The 21487-nt window shown below is 39.6% G+C and overlaps 1 protein-coding gene across 4 annotated transcripts in view; it reads left to right on the top strand.

Annotated features, from left to right (window-relative positions):
• CCDC146 (coiled-coil domain containing 146) overlaps nt 1–21487 on the top strand; it is a 118255-nt gene that overhangs the window by 67492 nt on the left and 29276 nt on the right. For all 4 annotated transcript variants that reach the window (XM_053218577.1, XM_053218576.1, XM_015069726.3 and 1 more), the window contains exons 3-8: nt 6731–6813; nt 10030–10239; nt 15642–15699; nt 17832–18008; nt 19888–19961; nt 20896–21123. In XM_053218577.1, coding sequence (XP_053074552.1) covers nt 6731–6813; nt 10030–10239; nt 15642–15699; nt 17832–18008; nt 19888–19961; nt 20896–21123 — 830 coding nt within the window. The remainder of the gene's footprint in view (nt 1–6730; nt 6814–10029; nt 10240–15641; nt 15700–17831; nt 18009–19887; nt 19962–20895; nt 21124–21487) is intronic.

Genomic DNA, 21487 nt, shown 5'->3' with positions numbered 1-21487 from the left:
AACAGTGGTTAAGAGAAAAATATCAAAATCTGCCAGAGAAATTAGTCATCCATCCATTTATTAGTTTGGTTAAGTGTTGGCAAGCCAGTGACTACAACTCCCTGAGTGCCCGGAAGGTAAGGGGGTGGAGACAGAGAACAGAGACTCCTCTCCTGAAGAAAGCTGAAGTGAGAGTGAAAGAGAGAGAGAGAAAGGAGCACAGCATCCAGCGTAGATTTTGTGTTGTTAGGTGTTTTGTGTGTGTGTGTGTGTGTGTGTGTTTTGTGGTTTTTTGTTTTTTTTTAGAGACAGAGAGAGCAGGGAGAGAGGCAGATGGGGAGAGGGAAGGGGAGAGAGAGAGACAAAGAGAGCATCTTAAGCAGGTTCCATGCTCGGTCCAGAGCCCTATGTGAAGCTCGATCCCAGAACCCTGGGATTCATGATCTGAGCCGAAATCAAGAGTCTGAGGCTCAACTGACTGAACTATCCTGGCACCCCTGTGTTGTTTGTTTTTTAAATGAGAAAGACATTCATAGGTTGAGGATAATGTCAATAATGATAATAATAAAATTACTGCCATTGATTAAGCCCTTGGTCCTAGATACTACACCAAATACCTCATATGTAATTATTAATGTAGTTCTCACTATGGATATATGAAATGGGGACTACTTCTGTCTTCTTGTCTTTTACAAACTATAAAAACTGAAGCACAGCTTGATTAAATATTACTCCAAGTGACAAGGTCAAAAAGTAATAGAGCTGAACAAAACAAAGACAGAAAAAAAGAGACAAACAAAAACACAGACTCAAATAAGAGAACTGATAGTTACCAGAGGGAACCAGGGGAATGGGGGAAATAAATGACAGAATAAGAACACTAATGATGAGCACTGAGTAACATTTAGGATTGCTAAGTCGCTATATTGTACACCTGAATATAATAGAACTTATACTGGAATTTAATTATACTGGAATTAAAAAAAAGTGGTAGAGCTGGAATTCAAATCAAAGTCCACTTGTGATGTACTTGACTACAATACTACGCTGAGCCAGTTAAGTGGGAGAAATAGAGATTATAAAGGAGAGGGAGGTATAACTGTTGCTTTAATGCCTAGGAAGAAATAGGAGAGTATATATTTGAAAACACAGATGGATAGGCTTGCCTTAACCAAGAGGAAAGGAAGACTTCATTTTTGAAATTTGGGGGAAGAAGTTAAGGGTGGCTGTGGCTATAAATAAGTAGATCTTTTGATGTAGATGAGTTCAGGTGGCCTAATTTTGTTTGGTGAATGAGTTACCTATAAGGGAAAGCTGACGCTTGATATAACAACCAAGGCGGAAAGTCAAATAAAAGGAGTAAGGAAGCATTGTTGAGAGCTCAACTGCATTTGGAAACTGCTTCAAATGGCTAGATTGTTTATTTCTAGTAGAGAAAGGGAGCAGGTGAGTGGCAGATAAGGATCCTAAGGATATTTATGCTTTCAAGTTTATGCTACCCCGACAAAGCCAACTATTCATGAGGATAAGATCAAACCAATAAATAGGTAATGTCAAAGGGGCAACAAGAATGGAGTAGGTTAAAAACCATGGTCACTGTGGTTGCCCTGTAGACGCCCACACAAACACCTAATTGTTTCCTCATGCTGACCCCCTTCCAGATCAGTTCACTTGGTGAAAGTTCTTACTTTCCTTGGAATGTCTTAGAATTTCCATTTTTGAAATTTTTTCCATATCATTACATGCTATCCATGAATCATGAACTCTTGTTAAACTTTCAGCTCTAGAGTAAATGTTTCCTTCCAGTCTCAATTACCAACAAGGCAATTCAGTAACACAAGTACCTATTGTGCAATCATATTTATGAACTTAATGACATACTATCTAACCTTTCCTTATGTATACTCTTTGACAATTTGAATTGGGTCTTATGCACTATTTCTTAGATCCTGCATTTTTAAAACATGACAAACTTGTTTTCTGTGCCCATTTGTATCATGCAGTGTGAAAATGCAACTATTTTTTCCATGTTTGTAAGTGAAACATTTCATCTATTAGAATTAAGTCTCAAGTTTCCAACCAGAGATAGATCTGCTTAAGGAGACAGCTTACAATTTCACAGAAAGTCACTGTTTGATGAGTATTACATCTAGATTATGAATTTTATTTTTAAGGAGGCTAAAATCCATTCTTTACAGTTTGGTCTTTTTCTTTTCAAGACAGATTTGTTTTTAGGAAAGTAGACCAAATAAAAGATAGCTTATCAATCCTCTTTCTAAACGTCTATGACTTAACTTTTTCCAATTTATACAGAAACTATAAAAACATATCAGATGTTTTGCCCTGCCAGCTTTCTTGACAGATTTGTAGGCATCAAAGGCAGTATGGCTTCTGGAGTGTTGGAAACAAGTAGGAAAGGAAACCTCTCTAGCCGTCCTGCTTTTTCTGTGGCCATAAAACCCACCAACACGCACCCCTGGCCACCTACCACCAGGCTTCCATTAACTGGTGTTTTAGAAGAGACTTAACTTAGGGAAAACACAGCTGAGTTTTCACTACCTTTGACCTAGAATCTGTCTGTATATGCCAGTTGGATCTGATCATGGCACACTTTAGTTTGAAATTTTGCTCTGAATCTCTGTTGTTTACAGTAATAGTTTTCAAGCATGTTTTAATAACCTCTTATTATTAAAAGCAATACATATGTGTTGGAGAAAATTAGAAGATACAGATAAGCAAACATAAAAAGACAAAAACCATACATTCTTACTGACCAAAGAACATCATTTAACATATTAGTTTTTATTCTTCTACCTTATTGATATTTGCTATTTGATGAACTATCATTACAGTCTCCTTTAATTCTTTAAATGTGGTTTCCTTTCATTGTTGGGACATATTTATAATAGCTGCTTTGAAGTCTTGGTTAAGTCCAACACCTGCTACCCACCTAAAGAGTTTTTGCCGTTTTCCCCCCTATTTCTTTGAAGGGCTCATAATTTTTTGTTGATAATTGGACATTTTAGATAATATATTGTAACAACTCTGGTTTCTGAATCTTCCCAGGCTTCTTGTTGTTGCTGTTATGTTTTTGTTAGCATTGTTCATTTGCTTATTTGTTTAGTGACTTGGCTGGACTAATTCTGTGAAGTGTATCTCCCAGGAAGTGTGCAGTCTCTGATGTCTCTGATGTAGATATTCTTGCCTTTCTATTTTTAACCTTGCCCCACCCACCTGAATAGGTCTTTAACAATAGGAAGGTGGGGGAGATGGGCTCTTTACTGGCTTCCAAGCCTGCCTGGAATAGTTCTTCCACAACATGGACCTCAGGGCAATGGAGGCAGTTCATGGTTCATGTGCCACAGTCTCCCACCGTTCTTACTGAGTTTCAGATTTTATTAAATACATACATCTAAAGTTTTTGCATGCCCTTAGGTCAGTTTCCAGGGACTTTAAATGGCTGTGTTAGATAATGCTGGTGAGTTTAATTAATGTTTCTTTGAGGTAGAAGATTCATCAAGCTCTTCAAGTGACCATTCTGGAAGTTCCATCCCCTGGAAGTGGTCTGTAATTTGTAATTTTACTTATTTGCTTTAACTTACAATGTCAAGGAAATGATCGCAAAATACCAAATGCAGTTATTTACTAACAATAAAACTACTGAGCATAGTGTAAGTGTTATATAGTTTCTTTTGTGTCTAGCTTCTCAAACTGTGAGCTACTTTAGGACAGGACCCATGTCATATTTACTTCTGCTTCCATCATGCAGGACCATGGGTGAGACAAAAAAATCTTTTCAGCTTGAAAACAAAACTATAAATACTCTATTTGTTTCTAAACAAAGGAGTCCATAATTACCAATTGCTTACCTAGTTGACTAATTACAAGACTGGTCCCCACATGGTCTTCATATCACACACATACACATGCAAACACACATTCATACACTTAACCTTTTCATAACTTTTTTCCCAGTACTTTTTCTCCTTTAAGAGTGCCCTGATGCAAAGTTGTTTTTTTTTTTTTTAACATATTAGACCTTGAAGGCACAGTACCTATGTCCTATACTGTTTTTAGGAACCAATGAAAATGCTTGCGATCTGAAGTAAATTATATATTAGCTCAAAATACAGAAAGCAAACTGAAAAACCAGAATGTGTTTAATTAAATATCTATAAAATGTAACATTAGGTCAACCTACCAACAGCAACTCAACACTTAAAAAGTTACATGTAAATTATATTTAAGGCGGCATATGAATACATTTTAAGATATTTGATATAGCAAGAAGTAGAACCTTCTCACAGGGCTTAAAAATCTTGTTTACCCAGGATGGAGCTTCCTCAGAAAGTTAAAAATGGAACCACCCTGGATCCAGCAATTGCACTATTAGGTATTTACCTAAAGGATACAAAATTACAAATTCAAAGAGACACATGCACCCCGATGTTACAGCAGCCCTATGGACAATAGCCAAATTATGCAAAGAGCCTAAATGTCCATCAACTGGTGAATGGATAAAGGAGATATGATGTACATATACACACACGTACATACCGTGGAATGTTACTCAGCCATAAAAAATGAAATCTTGCCATTTGCACCAATGTGGAAAGAGCTAGAAAGTATTATGCTAAGCAAAATAAGTCAGTCAGAGAAAGACAAATACCATATGATTTCATTCATATGTGGAATTTAAGAAACAAAGCAAATGAACAAAGGGAAAAGAGAGATAGGAAAACCAAGAAACAGACTCTCAACTACAGAGAACAAACTGATGGTCACCAGAGGGGGATAAGTTTGAAAGGTGATGGGGATTAAGAAGGGCACTTGTGTTGAGCACAGGGTGTTGTATGGAAGTGTTGAATCACTAAATTGTATACCTGAAATTAATATTACACTGTATGTTAACTAACTAGAATTTAAATAAAAACTTAAAAAAACCTTGTTTACATATCTACCCATATACAGAAAATGAGGGTTGTGAGGATTGGAACCCAGGTCTGGTACCAGCTTGTAGGTGACTCTCAAAAGATCCCAAACACCTTCACAAAAGGGTTTCGTAGTGGATTTAACACTGTTTTTTCTACCCTGATTTGGGTAGAGAGACCACGAAACCTTACTGTGGAGACTGAGACCATCACATTTTATCAGCCACACTCATTCACTCATGCAGCACATGTTTGCCAAGTACCTGCACCAGGTCTGGGGTTCTGCTGGCTTGAGGATACGGTGAAGAACAGAGTAGCCCAGGCCCTTTCTTTATGGTGCTTATACATGAGTTGGGGAGTAACATTTCTTTAGTCACATTTCTTTATTACTGCAGATTGTAATATGGCATCTGTTATTAAGTACAGCATTCTTTTGGGGTGAGTGGTGTGTGTATCTATCTTAATTTAGAAGTCAGAGAAGGCCTGATTACAAATTGATATTTAAGCTGAGGTATGAAGAAAGAATAGGGGTGAAGTCAAGGAAAAGTGAGGAATGACCAGCACAGAGACTCTGGGGAAGGAAAGAGACTCGTGCATTTACAGAAATAAAAGGCAGGCAGTGTGGCTGGAGCACTAAGAGCTTGAGAAGCGGGTTGGAAAAGAAGCCTGGAAAACAGCAGGGTCACACAGCACCTCAGGGGTCACACCCAGGGTCTTGAATTCTACTCCACTTGAGTTCTGAACACCCAGCATAGCAAAACCTTGTTTAATTTTTTAAAAGCTTTCCCTGAAAGTAGACAGACAAGGGCCTTGAGTGGACACAGGGAAGGCTAGGGGGACAGTGGAGGTTTCGTTATTGTGGGATGTCACTTAGACTAGCCAGGGATGTCACAGAGAAAGGAGAGGGAAACAGATGGATTCAGGAGATATTTTGGAGGTAAGAACCACAGGGCATTGATAAACACAAATCTTTCCTTTAGCTCCATTTTTTGATACTATGTCAGTAGCAGCTCAGGTAAAGTCAAACCTAACACAAATGCTCACTGCATTATGGTAAAACTTCAGTGTTTTGTGTTGCACTGTGATGTCTATTACTACTTATCATCTAGTTCTGAGAGTAAAAGTTCTTTTACCCAAAATGAAAAAGAAACAAATAATAGCACTTTATGTACCAAACAAACTCTCATGTGTCTTCGACAGTAGAGGCAGAGAGATTGTGGTATAGGGGAGTGGTCGTGGATTTTTAGAGCTGGACCACTTGGGTTTACATCCTGACACACCACCTTTAACTAGCTCTGTAACTTTGACACAAATCACTTAACTTTCCAAACCTTAGTTTAAAATGGCGATTCATCCCTACTTCACAAAACATCCTTGTAATAACTGAAATATAACACTTGCTTGTAATAGATGCTCAGCTATTACTAATAAATAATTTATTAGTTCTCTCAACTTACAAATTGTTGTAAGTTTTTAACTTAACATCTATACTATTCAGGCTGTTTGCTAAAACTAGAAATATGTTTTCTTAGAATTGGAAGAACTTAACTCAATTCCTTCCCTCAATTTACAGATGGAGAAATCATAGTCTAGAGAGGTAAGAGCCTTGCTCAGGAACATAGAGCTTACTGGAGGCAGGACAGAACTAGAATTATTTTCTCCAAACACCCAGCATTTTTGTAATATACCATCCTGTCTGGTGTGTTTCCTCTCTAATGTCGACTGGAAAGATCTTATAAGATATCCATATATCCATTTTATCTCTGCTTTAAGCATAAGAAGTGTGATGGCTAATCGTGGTCTTGTGTTCTCTTTGTTAGTTACATGCTATGGGAAAACTTCCTGGAACCAGAATGGCAGAGTTAAAAGCGAAGTACACCTTGCTACATGATACCGTGATAAGGTATGCTATTTGCGGACGTGGAGACATCTTTTATCATATTTATATTTCTTTTTTTGTGATGGGATCTATCTTGTTTTTTATTCTCCCAAAAGCAGGCCTTGAGGCAAAGATTTGAGTTCAAGTAGTTTGAGAAGTGATACCGGAAATTATCGTGGGAGAATGGGGAAGTGAGATGGGGAAGAGAGGAATCCAGCCAGGGTGTGTTAATGTGCAGGTTAACACTGTGGCCAACTGGTGCTCAGTCTCACTGAGGACCCTCTGAGTGTGTAGAACACACCTCGGAACTCTCCCACCGAAGGGTAAGGAAACTGGGATATTTGTCCACTAATTTCCATCCATCGTTGATCAAAGGTTACTCCTAGGGAGAGGAGCCCCCCGCACTTCTAGCATGCCTTTTGAGAAGCCAAGTAAGTTGCTATGGCTAGACAAAGCTCTCAGGCAGAAGCATACAGGTCTGTCGGGATGTACGGTAACTGTCCACCAAAGCTACAGGTGACCCCAGAGTGGGCCAAGGGGACTTGGTGGGACACTGACATTATCAACTACAGGACATTCCTACAGCGTTCCGTGCTCCCCACCTCTCTTCACGCACTAGCACAACCCCAGGCTACATCTGCTGAGGCTTCAGTTTTCTCACCTCTTCCTTCTACCCTAGGCTACTCTCCTAATCTTGGTCACAATCAACAGCATGTAAGAATATGCTTCCACAGGACAATTCCACAAAGTTTCCTAAGCACCTGCTATCAGCCAGTGGGAATCAAGAGGGAAGGAGAGTGAAGAAAGAAGGGAAATCCTGTTCTGCTGCTACTCCTTACTACTCCCCAGCCTCGTTCTTCCTTTTCTCCATAACCTCCTGCCTCATAACCTGGCATAGGGTCTTCATCAAAAGCCAAGGAGAGGCAGCAATGGATAGAAACTCCTTCCTGTCATTCCCCATCCGTCCTGTCCCCCAATCTGCAAACATTAGCTCTACTTCTTTTCCTGCCCAAAGTCATTTGACTACTTTCAGGAAGGGAGCATGAGGGAAAAGTGAAGCAGCAGGAGAAGAGCAGAGCTCCATCTCTATGCACCCTTCACTTTCACTCCATCCAGGTTCCTAACAACCCCCTAGCTCTGGCTTCTCCTTCTCCTCCTCCTCCTCCTCCTCCTCCTCCTCCTCCTCCTCCTCCTCCTCCTCCTCTTCCTCCTCCTCTGTGCCAGCCTCAAGCTAACTCTTCACCCTTATCCCGTCATTTCCCACAATTGGCCCCGACTGGCAGTGTAGACACATAATTCTCAAGATACACGAACTTGGAGGATTTAGATGGAAAGTCTGGGTAATCTTTTTCAACATACTTCACACTGCTTAAGTGGGGGGGGGGGGGAATCCATGCAGTTCTCAGAACATCCCTTCAGGACTCTTTGCCAATACGAGTCCTACAGCAACACTTCTCACCCTCCAGATAGCTCTAGTCTAGAGCCCAGCCCAGAGAGCCTTGTGGGGTGCTGATTCAGCTTCCTCCTTGCCCGGGCCCCAGTGACAGATGGCCATGTAGGACCAGGACTATGGCCTTGGTTATTTCTTCCTAGTTCCAGGTTGTGTTGCAAAACCATTACTTCCCTTCTGCTACCCACATTTTACCTCCTCTTGACCCTTTAGTTCCCTCTCTTGTGATTACAAACACCCACCACCCTCTCCCACTCCTCCCGCCGGGGGGGGGCGAGAAAAGCACGAAGACGCCAACTCTCTACTCTTGCTGCTGGGGCTGTGACAGGGCATATAGAGCCTGGAAATGCTGAACTGAAGCTGAATGAATTTTGCATAGGAACCACGTTATAAAAGTTGTTCAGTTCTCTTATGCTGGCGCATAGTCTAAGTCCATGTAGGCGAATTACCATTTGTGTTCTGGCTGGAACCCTAACCACCTTGTCCACTTTCTTTCTGGGGGAAATCAGGCACTGTGGCACAAGCCAACAACCATTCACAATTCCACAGTTGAAGATCAGGCCACTTTGGATTTACCAAGTATATTAACATGCAAGGAAACCAAATTGTAAGAAAAAACTCCAACTTCTGTTAACAAATCATATGTGTTACCACCATAGCTGTGTTGGTATTTGGTACCTAACATAGTGCCTGGGGCATAGTATGTCCCAGTAAATGTCTCACTGGATGTTATTGAGCAAATGGCATATTAACACTAGGGGAAATGGGTGGAGCAGACAACTTCAGTTGAGACAGCCTTTGTCAAGTCATTGGGCATCTCTGCAAATGAGGAGAAACCTGAAGATTTCTCCCGGCAAGGGTCCTTGCTGGGGTGTTCACCAAAGAGGCGTGCTGACTTTAAAACCAGAAATGGCACGAGCCGTGTCTCGCTTCCAAACAGGAGAGGTAGCTAATGTGAGGCAGCTGGGTTTTTGGGAAACGTGAATCAAGTCTGCTGGTAAGGCTACAGCTGGGGCTAGCTTGCAGCACAGATGAATGAGTTTTAGAAGCTTTCACCAAGTCCAGTTTCTGTGTCCATTCAAATCTGCTTCTTGCCAGATATTTAACCTTTTTTCCTATATAGCAACAAGACCTAGATAGGGGATCCCCCTCAACTGTGACATTTAAATCTGGCTCTAGCCAGACATTGAAGATAGGATCAGAAACCTGTAAGGGAGTTTATGTCCATAATTTTATAGGAAAATTTTTCTTCCCAGTTTCTTAGTAAAGTGTCATTAGAAAACTTTATTGTTTCTTAGTTCATTAAGGAGGAAAAAATTTCCCTACAGTCAGGTCAGGAGAATTCAAGAATTAGAGCCAGCATTGCTGAGGCAGTTAAAGGGAGGACCCACTCTCTTATTATCAACCCCACCCCCATGCCCTGCCAGTCCGGGAAGTCATGATTGTTCTTCAAAGCCCAATAAAAATACCATATTCCCATCCAACTCAGTGCTTTCTCTGTCTCTCCCACCATTTTGATCTACACAATAGTGGTAGTACTTGTCAGCTGGTACTCCAGCTTCCTATTCCATCTGTTCCCCTTCCTAGATTGTGAGTTCCATTCACCTCTAGTACCTACTGTAATACTTGGCACAAACTTATCACTGAATTGAATTGTACTGAGGAACGGAAGGAACCAGGAGCTGTGTGGACACGCTCCCTCCTCTCCTTGCTAGATCTCTACAGGAGTTCCTATGGATGTTAAAAGTACACCTTTCTCATTATTCCAATCTCTGTTTCATGGCTCCCAGCACACAGGAGTCAGAGGTCCAGCTGCTCCAGGATGCCAAACGTTTCACCAAGCAAATACAACAGCAGCAATTTCACCTGCAGCAAGCTGATAATTTTCCTGAGGCATTCACCACTGAGGTCTCTAAAATGAGAGAACAACTTCTCAAGTATCAAAATGAATATAATGCAGTGAAGGAAAGAGAGTTCCATAATCAGTACAGATTAAATAGGTAAGTGCACAATTCTCTCAAGCACACTGAAGACACGCTTGAGGAAAGCTCTTTCCACATAAATAAAATGATAAAAATTAAACTAAATTAAGAAGGAACTTTAGGCACACTGAGTGTAAGATGGCAATGTTAAGATGATTACAAGCCTAGCTTTCCTTGATTGCCTAGAACGGGCCATCCCTGAACAAGAAGGTAACACAACTTATAGAAAAAGGCTCAAGTGACAGGGAGACGTGTTCATGGAGGAGATCTCTACTGTGTTTTCTTGTGTCCGGAAAGTCATAAGCTTTGGAAGTTGCAGCCAAAGAGCACACTACATGGAACAAAGACCTGGCACACACTCTCGCCCTCTCTGGCCCTGATGGTAGCCCAGTATCATTTCGGCAGGACCAGACCACACGGCTGCATGGCGGACGCCCCACATGTACTTTGCAGACAAACCTGTGTGAGCTGAGGGTTACATCTAGCTCACTATATTTTTCTAATACACGAACACAGACCACTTGTTCAACCTTGTTCTCCTGAACTATCCCTCAGGATCAAGAAAGACAGTACTATCCTTTTGGAAGACACATTTACTTATCCAGATCTAGAGTATGTCATTCAGTGAACTAACGTAGAAAGGTACTGCTAGAAAGGTAAATAGTATTTCCAAAATCTCTAACATTCCTCCTGTGGAGGGAGTAGCAAGTCAGTGGAAGAGTTTGTTCAGCAAATCACACTATTTAGATTGAATTTCAAAATGAGTACAGTCCACGCTTTGTGCTGTGGTATGCTGGATGCTGTGCCTGGGCACTGAAGAGAAAGCCAAATAATCGCTCCTAGGATTTGTTACCTTTTAAGGTGGCAGAACTTTCCTCTGGCTAATTTTAAGAATCTCAGTAGATCTCTGACAGAGCGAATATAATTCATTGCTACCGAGAGTTAAGCAAATTATTTAAGTGACTTTCTGAGGACTCTGTAAGCCCTGGGTTTTGAAATCTTCTCTTTGGGTCCTATCTTTTCAACTGGGGGGCTGAAGAAGGCTAGCTTCATCAGGAGAATTACATTCAGGGCAAAAAAAAAAAATCTGAGTTCTCTTTTGTCTTTCAATCTAAACTTGTTTCAGGCTCACACTGAGATCTATAAAAAGAAAGGCTAGCTATTTCTGTGCTCTGTAAGCACTCTTTCAGTTGAGAAAATAATGAAATTAAAACAATTGGTGGTTGTTCATTAGTATTGAAAATAAGAATGCTTGACATTTCCATGAAAGGGTAAAGGGAACATAAGTCAGTTGATATTTAAATTGTTTAAAATTTCCAAGTATTCCTGCCAAGGAAAAAACCCAGCAACAACCAGAACTCTTGCCTTTTAGGTATAGACAGGCAAATTGTTCACTGAGTTGCCTGGGATAGGGAGGGAACCGTGCATAGTGACCTACAGTGAACAAGAATATTCAGGACTCACATTTGCAGAAATGTTTAGTGTGTATTGTTTTCGGATTTGCAATGCATAATACTTTGAGCTTGAGCAGACTTCCTCACATCTCAAGTTATTAACAAACTTATTTTCATAAAAATAATGGTGATTCCCAAAGGAATACCAGGAAAGAATTATATAGGCTGCATATTTCATTGGCTTTAACATATTTCATATCACACTGTATAGAAACAAATTCACTCAACACTCTCTCCCCAGGAAAAAAGTAGATATTTTCATCCCCACCTAAAAATAAAGAAACTAAGCCAGTGAGAGAAAACCATTCATTCAAATACACAGATGATATTTTTCAGATCAGTACAACAAACTCATTTTATTCAGGGTCTAAATAATAGAAGCTCTAATAAGTAACACCCCTCCACCCCAGTATCTTTAGGAACTTCTGAATCACTGGCAGCTATGAAGAATAATTTATTGTTCAAATGCTCTAGAGAATAAAATTTTACTCTATAATTTGGTTGACTTTTCTTATGCTGTCACATAATATAAACTCTATTTAATAAATGCTAATGGTAAGTTACAATTAAATCTATTACCATAGTTTCAGTTATGAGATTAATACTCATTGACCTCTTGAATATGCAGTTTAGGAAAGAATTTGCAACCCCTGGAGCACCTGGGTGGCTCGGTTGGTTGAGCATCCGACTTCAGTTCAGGTCATGATCTCACAATTCGTGGGTTTGAGCCCCATGTCGGGCTCTGTGCTGACAGGATGGAGCCTGGAGCCTGCTTCTGATTCTGTGTCTACCTCTCTCTCTGCCCCTCCCCCACTTGTGTTCTCTCAAAAATAAGTAAATATTTTTTTAAAAAAAGGATATGTAACCTTAAGTAAGCTCAATTAATATTATAAATAATGAAGTTTTTAAATACTATTGAGAACTCAAAAATTTTTTTAAATATATATTTATTTATTTTGAGAGAGAGAGAGAGTGTACATATGTAGGGGAGGGGCAGAGAGACTGGGATTGAGAATCCCAAACAGGCTCCAGGCTGCCTGCAATGCAATGCTGAGCCAGGCTCAGGGTTCAATCCCACCAACTGTGAGATCATGAACTTGAGAGTCAGACTGACGCTTAACTGACTGAGCCACCCAGGCACCCTGAGAACTTATGTTGAAACAAAGTAGAAGTCATTATCTTTCTAAAAACAGCCTCTGAAAAGATTTTCCAATATCCTTTTCAACCATTTCCTTGCCTTCACTTTGTTACCTTTTGGGGCTTCCCTGCTTTCTAATAACTCCTCAGATTTGGACAGCAAGTAAATTGTGTCTCTGATACTAAATCTGATGCATTCTGACAAGTCTTGGCCAGGTGGGGAAACAAGGCCATGGCGAGTTATTGCTGTCTGTCACAGGTAGGGACATGGAGAGTGGGGGCACTCATGCTGTTCACGTGCAGGGCTATCCCAATGTGACCCTGGCCTTAGTGACTGCTCATTATTCCAAGCTGGTCCCTGCCATCCCTGTGGTGTAATCCAGGCTTGGTAGCCGTTTGCCATTCTTAGTTCAATAGTAACAGCAAAGTTGGAACCAAGAAACAAACAGATGCAGCAAGAAAGGAACAGAGGGAGTATTTTAGCAAAGCATCTGGAATTCTGGAATGTTAGCTACGACACAGGGGCACACAGGTCATTAGGATTAGTAGTAAGGAAAAATTCACCGCTGGAATAGATTTCACTTCCTAAACACTTTTTAAATCTTTCCTGCTCTCCTTGTGGCAACCAAGAGCAGAATGAGCTTAGAACAGGTTTTGCAGGGTGTGGTCTTCATATCTAAAAGAGAAGGACCTGAGAAACTTGGTTGAAAGGCAGATCCAACCTTAAAACTAATGATTCCAAGCCTTCTCACCCAAGGCAGCATTTGCAGTTTTTACAAGATCCCAGCATACTTCTGAGAAATGTCAGAGTTTTAAGAACTGTTGGCTCCGAAAGTAGTTCTCAGCCCTGACTACAAGGTTAGAATCCACCCGAGTCTTCTGTCAGTGATCACCAGTCTGTGCTTAAACACCTTCTGACGGGAGCGCACAGCCTCCCACAGCAGCCCATTCCAGCTTTGGACAGCCTGATTTTTAGATGTTTATGGTTTGTATTGGTTCAAAAATCTACCTCTTGCAACTTCCACTGACTCAGACTGGTTCTACTACCGATAGTGAAAGATAGCTCTTGCACATGGCCACACACAGGGTTTCCTGCATTGTCTCTTCACTCCCAAGTCCTTAAAATTAAAAACCTTTGAGGACATGGTTTCAGTTAGGACTCTCTTGCTGCAGAAAAGAAATAAATCCTGAGTAGCTTTGACACTGAAGCACCCCTTAGTCAGGAAAGCTGAAAATGTCAGACAGATTTAAAGTTTGATGTCAGTTTAAAAGGTTAGAAGTTGATATATATCAAGAGGCACAAAAGTATTTTTTCTTTATCTCAGTAATGCCATGCAAAAAGGAGAATCCAGAGGAGGGGGAAAAAAGACACTCATGCACAAGAATATTTATTACATGATTACTTTTAAGAGTAAAAAACTGAAAGCAATCTAAATTCTAAAAATAGTGGAATATTTAAATAATAATGTGTTCCACAGGCAGGCAGCTTGATACTGAAAAGCACAGTGGAGTCAGAGCTCAATTTCTAGGTTTGAATGTCAGTTTAGTTTTGATTGTGTGACTTTGGAAAAGGTGCTTAACTCCTCAGTTTTCTTCATTTGTACAATGAAGATAATACCTATGTAGTAAGTTCTGAAGTTTAGAAATGCATGTAAATTACCTGATATAAGTTCAGTAAAAGATAGACAATGTTTGGGACTGTTTTATTATGCTACACTCACCCACTAGGAAACCTTGAAACTAACTATTAAATTACTAATTACAAAGACTGTTTTGCAGTTAGGAAGCTACTTTAATTACATGTTAGGTAAAAATGGATTCAATCATATATACACATTTTATATAATTTAATTAAAAGATACAAGGAAAATGAAAATGATCAACTGTGATGGGATGGGATTATGAATGATAGACTTCTTTATAAATAGAAAAATACACATCTCTTAAAGGGAAAGTCAGTTTTTCTTAATAAAAAACACATGATAGAGACATAATTAGTTTAAAATGTCCTAAAGAATTAGCCATCTTATGTTTCTTTAAAAAATATATTATTTTATATTTACTTAAAGGAAAGACTGTGAGTCTTATCTTGTGGGAGAGCTTCAAGTCACCATTTTTCCAACTCAGGGACGCTAAGGTGGCCTTTACAATCAAAATATGACAGCACACCACCACCCCCTAGTGGCAGCCTGCGTGAGGTGTAGGATCAATAGGTTGGAAGTTAAATATTGTCAATGTGTATGCAAGCTCTAACAGCAAAGGCCTAAGTATTCAAAACTCTGAAAGTTCAACTTCAACTTGTGTCCCAGCTAACCTACATTAAATTCCATGTGGTACGTACTTATTATACTAACCTTAATTTACATTATTGCAAATAAAAATTCATAAAAATAAAAGCTGGTGTGCATGTTTTGCTCCAACTTCCCAGATCTACTGGCTCGTGAGATCTGCTTATTTGATGGAGCTTGTGGAAGTTATTGCAGTAATCCAGGCAGGCACTGGTTCATTGCAAGTAGTATAAAAAAAAAAAAAGAAAAGAAAAGACCCAGAGCCTGCCTGGAAGGAGTCAGAGTCTAGTGGGGAAGGGCCTGCTACCAAGTAGCTATAATGCGATAAGATAACTGTTCTAATGGGTTGGTATACGCAGTGTTGTGGGAGGACTGGGGAGGAAGCACCTAACCGGGAGTCACTGAAGCCATCGTAAAGAACGGACACCAGGTTCCCTGGCAAACAAACACAGGAAGTGCGTTCTAAGAGAAAATAGAAAGTTATTACTGCAGAAATAGCTTACTCTTTTGTACTTTGTCAAATTTGTTTTTTTTTTAACAGCTTAACAGAAGAAAAAAACCTCATAATAAAGGAATTTGAGAAGATACCTAAGCCAGGAGTAAGTCTTAGATGGTCTACAGTTTGTTAATACAACTGGACTCAAATATCCCTTTTGATAAATATTAATGTTTATCACAACAACCATACCCTGGGACATTTGAAAGATCCAAAAGTCTTAACTATGGACAATGCTGAAAGGAATAACTTCTGGAATAAACATAGTGATGCCTATTACAGGCTTAGCTATTTGGCATCTAATATAGGCTGTGTTTAGTTGGACAATATCTGCTTTGTTTTTAGAAAAAAAAAGGGTGGGTGTCTGTGGTTAGCACTTAAAAACATTATTTTTGCATAGTTATTACCCTCAGAGCTTCTTGAACATCTCAAGCTTACTATAAGACATTTTTATAAAGGAGATGTACCACTTATCCATTCCTGCATAACAAACTGCCCCAAAACTTAGTGGCCTAAAACAGCCAACATTTCTTATTTTACACAGAGGTTTCCTGGTCTGAGCTGGTTCAGTTGGGGCTGGGTGGTCCAAGATGGCTTCATTCATCTGTCAGCCAGTTGGCAGGCTAGCTGGTCTAAGATCACATGTCACCAGTCACATAGTAGTGGAAGGGTTTCCGGCCTCAAAAAAAAAACAGCCTCAAGTGATGGCAGACCCCCAAAGCATAAGACCTTTCAAGCCTCTGCTTTTGTAATCCATCATTGGTCAAAGCAAGTCACATGGCTAAGTCTAGAATCAAGGGATAGAGAAACGGGCTCTACTTTTTTTTTTCTTAATGTTTATTTATTTTTGAGAGAAAGACAGTAAGAGCCAGAGAGAGAGAGAGAAAGGAAGAATCCTAAACAGGCTCCGGGCCCTGAGCTGTCAGCACACAGCCTGAGCAGGGCTCCAACTCACTAACCATGAGATCATGACCTGAGCTGAAGTTGGATGCTTATATGACTGAGCCACCCAGGCTCCTCTGAGCTCTACTTTTTAATGATAAGAATGACAAATGTCTATAGGAACAGGAAGAATTGGGAGTCCATTTTTGTGAGATCACATTTTTTGTGATCTATCACACAAAGAGAAATGTCACTACATTCTGCACTGTTAACCCCTTCTGAATGGTTATATTTCAGAAGCATGCTGTTGGTGTTTTCATTCCAAGGCAAAAAAACCTGTTTGTCATAGAGTAAAATACTACTTTTTTATACGTGTGTATATGTATGATTATAGATATGTACATATACATATATAGCATATAAAATATACATTATTATATAAGTACCTACCTACCATTTACCACACAGATTTTATGGGAAAAAGAATTTTGGATTTTAGTTCCAGACCATAGGATCACCAATTTTACCCTCTCTCATCAGCATTGGAGGGTGGAGATATGTAGAAAACCCAGAGCAGGCTAAATGGATCCATTTGCTCAGACATTAATAATGTGTAGATTTTCTGAGTACAAGGCTTCTCTCCCATAAGTCAAACACTCCCCAAATAATCAGGCAAGGGAACAAAGATGTGTTGAGTCTGGAGTGGAGGGCCTTTGGGGAGAATATGAATGGGTTAGAAAGAGGGGGATTAAGGAGCACAAAGGGTTGGGTTTTCCAAATATGAACTCCTCAGTCTTTAATTCTCATGTGGGATTCAGGTGAACCAGAAGCCCAATAGTCAAAGATGGTTTGCATGTGATGTCAAATCACAAAGCTACTAGAAAATGGGCTGGAAATTTTCACTCATGCTTTTTTGGTATGAAATAAAAATTAACTCAGAAAAAGGACACATTGAAAATATAGGACAGAGGGTCACCAGACTAACTCAGTTGGAAGAGCATGTGACTCTTTTTATCTGGGGGTTGTGAGTTTGAGTCCCATGTTGGGTGTAGAGATTAAAATAAAATCTTTAAAAAAATAAATAAAATACAGGATAGAAAGGAGCCACTAGTAAAAAAAAAAAAAAAAAGAGTTTGAATCTAATGTAAAGTGTTTAATACATGAAGTACAACTGTCATGCCTTGATTGAAGATGTCAGAAGTCATTTTTGTATCTAACTTTGGAAGAAGTCATTTGTGAAACTCAAAACAAATATAATCAAAATGGTGAGTAAAATTATTTTTAATTTTATTTTTAGGTAGACAGATACTTGCTCAGGCTCTATATAACCTGATAATTTTCCTGACTTTTAAGGAAATGGAGAAGAAGATGAGAATATTGAGAGAAAGCACTGAAGAATTACGTAAGGAAACAATGCAAAAGAAATTAGAAATTAAAAATTTACGGGAAGATTTGGCATCTAAGCAAAAGCAATTACTGAAGGAGCAGAAGGAACTAGAAGAACTGTTGGAATATCAGGTCAACCTAAAGGTGTGTTACTTACATAAATATTTAAACATTGTTCCTCTGTGGACATAAAAATGCATGGTTATCAAGATTAACTACACAGGTTTGACAAAGAGGGGTAGCATCACACAAACTGAAATATTCAGCATTTTGACTGGTCTAATCAAACTAAACCTGGGCCCTGGGAATTCACAAAAAATTTTAAGAGTGTTTGACAGGATCTCTCCAACTTGGAGCCCTGGCCCAGGGAAAAGACCTCACTAAGAATTTTTTTCTACATTAGAATTGGATGTCACAAACACAGTGACTTCTTTGAAGAGCAACCAAATGTCCTAACCTCTTGCATATAGTTGTATAACTTTACCCTTATCTGTGTGATTTCACTTTACTTTCTCCTCCCCATGAAAGTGACTAAGACTTTGTTTATGCATTTATGTTTTAGGAAATAATTAAAATTCATTTTATTTTGAAAAATACATAACTCTCAAAACAATTTAAATAACCTAGAATTATTTTACCTTTTTAACAGTTTATTTATTTTTGAGAGAGAGAGCATGCGTGAGTGGGGGAGGGGCAGAAAGAGAGGGAAGAAGAGAGAATCCCAAGCAGGCTTGGCACTGTCAGTGCAAAGCCCAATGTGGGGCTTGATCCCATGAATGGTGAGATCATGACCTGAGTCAAAATCAAGAGTGAGACACTTAACCTACTGAGACACCCAGACACCCCTAGAGTTGGTTTAGAAACAACATCTGAGACTCATTGGCTTAAATGACAATTATGATTCACTTTGACCACTTTTTCCTTGAGGGTCTTAGAGCAGTCAAACACGACGTGCCCAGCTGCTACCTGGAACACAGTACCTCAGCAGAGACAGATTTACAAGGAGCCTAACAAAGCTAAAGCTTCAGGCCCCTCACTTGCATGAACCTCTTCCAAGGCCCTGTACCTATTTAGCATTTATAATTCTTTACTCCTTATCTTAGAGAGGCCCCCTGACAAATCATAAGAGTCTTAGCCTTACAAAATTTGGACCTGCCCCTGGACTGAGTGAGATCCCCGGGATAAATTCACTTCACTGCCATGATGTGTTCAACCTCCATGCATGTATTACCCCAGGCACCAAAGTCCAGTGTGATCCTTGGGCAGGAAGGGCTGTTTCATAATGCCTGCCCTGTACATAAGTGGCTTGAGGCTAAAATTGAACCTTCTGTGAATCCACAGGGCATAGTGAAAAGTGGTACTAGCCAAAATTAGCTTTTCATCTCGGCCTTACCACTTCCTAGCTGCGTGACTTTGGGGAAATTATTTAAGCTTTCTTAGCACAAGTCTTAGGGTTCCCTAGAAGCAGAGTTTCTAGTATTCAGACAAATACTCATTGAGGGAGGTCTCTAAGGGGAATCTGATAGGAATGTCAGGAAAGTTGGGGAAGAAACTAGGCCAAAATGTGTTTTCAGGAAAATACTGGTCTCAACCTGATCCTGTGGGAATCTCTAGACCGTGAATTCCACCCAGAGGCAGGGGGGATGGGCCGTGGTATCACCACATCAATTAGTCATTGGTCACAGAGAGCTGCCCCCTTCCCTGCATTCCCTATCCCTTGAGAAGACAGGTCTGCTGAGCCAGTGGCGATCCTATGGAGAGGAAAACAGGCATGAGTCAACCCCCGCAAACCCGGAAAGATGGGTGGACATCCATAAAGGGAACAGACAGTATTCGTTACACTCAGCTACCTCCTCTTTAAACTGGTTACAAACCATGTCTTGTAAGGTCACTGTGAGTATTAAATGAAATAATTAAAGCACCCTAGACAGTAGAGGGAAGATAAGAATTCTACACATTGTACTTCCTTTCTATTTAACTCTGGTCTAAAATTACATAATGTAACATTCCTTTTCTTTACTAGGATGAAGTGGTCCACCATCAAGCTGTTCCTGTACAAATTGGAAAAGAGATAGAAAAAACAACACGCAAAAAAGTGTATGACTTAATATTATTTTTTAAGCCCTCCCAGCCCTAAGTTAGTGTATGCTCACTAAAACGAGAATATTAGCCATTGAACACATCAAATTACTATCACAACCTTTGAAATATCTGTATTTAGCCTTGCCTCAGTTGTGTGTATCAAGTTCATTAAAAGAAAGTAAGGCAGCATATTGCTAACATTCATAACATTTATTTATGTCTCTTTCCAATTTATAAATTGAATCTGTATGGAGTGTCCCTACAGATGTTAACAGAGCTGTGCAAAAGATAAATTATTGGAATTTTAATGTGTAGAATTTTATGGTGTGTCAGCCAGCCAGAAGCCTAAAGCCCAGATGACAGTAACTCTACTTTATCATCTAATCACCTGGGGAACACCCCCAAACATTCAGACAATTTTGGAGGCAGAAATCATGGAGGAAGTTCTTAAGGTTTAGAGGAGCTCAAAAAAATAAAGATAAATGAAGAAACAAAAATTCTGGAGAAACCATTTGATTGCTCTGGTAAGGAGAAAGAAAAAAGCAGGCATTAGTAACAGTTCTAAAAGCCACCTTGTCACGACCACCAAAATTGAGAGATTCAGGTCAGTTCAAGAAGGCTGGTCAGGGAGAGGGTAGATCCCAGAAGGTGGTGCAGTGGGGAGCCAAGGAGGAAGTGAGGAGGCTGGACAAATCACTGCCCTCACTGGCACTCAGTGGAGACACCCCTAAGTCCCGCTCATCTGTGATCTTCATCCCACTTCTGAGTTCACCACTAGCTCTTCTATCGCCTCTTCAGGTAGTAAAAATAGGCAGAGACAGCATGAGCTCGAAATAAGGCAAACATGTGTGTGTGTGTGTGTGTGTGTGTGTGTGTGTGTGTGTGTGTGTGTATACACACATATGCATGTATGTATGTAACTGTATCTGTATGTATGTACCGCCCACAGAGAAATGGAAAAGAAAAAAATTGTCTTAGAATATGAACTTGAAGAGCTAAATGACTTCCTAAAGAAAGTTGAAACCAAAATTAATTCCATAATGGAAGAGAAGGAGGATGTAATAAAGGAAGTTGAAGGCAAACGAGCCTTACTTGAAATAAAAGAACGAGAATATAACCAATTGGTCAAGCTGTCGGAATTGACCAGAGAGAATGAAGCAACTTCACTGACTGAAAGGTTATATTTATGTGTGTCTGTCATCTAAACTTGTCTTCAGTTTCTACTTAAGGATTCAAAACATAATCTCAAACACATTTATGTTGATTCAATAAATAGTTTATAGAATTTTGAATAGATTTTTACCTTTATTAAAAAATAAAGTATTTCCCAGTATTTTTCCCCATTGTTTACGCATCATTTTCCTCAATTTCTTGTGACCAAATCTCAAGGACACAATGTTTATATTATTGTAAGTTTTTGAAATGTGCCTCTGAAAAGTATATCACTGGAGTATGCTATAGTTGTGGGATCTTTCCTACATATGAATGGTATTCCTCAGGTAATCATGACTTTTTCCTAATGGGAATAATTTTGTGGTCCA

Source organism: Acinonyx jubatus, chromosome A2 (genome assembly GCF_027475565.1).
Source record: "Acinonyx jubatus isolate Ajub_Pintada_27869175 chromosome A2, VMU_Ajub_asm_v1.0, whole genome shotgun sequence".
In the NCBI taxonomy this organism is placed as follows: domain Eukaryota; kingdom Metazoa; phylum Chordata; class Mammalia; order Carnivora; family Felidae; genus Acinonyx; species Acinonyx jubatus.
This window is presented reverse-complemented; position numbering and strand designations above follow the sequence as displayed.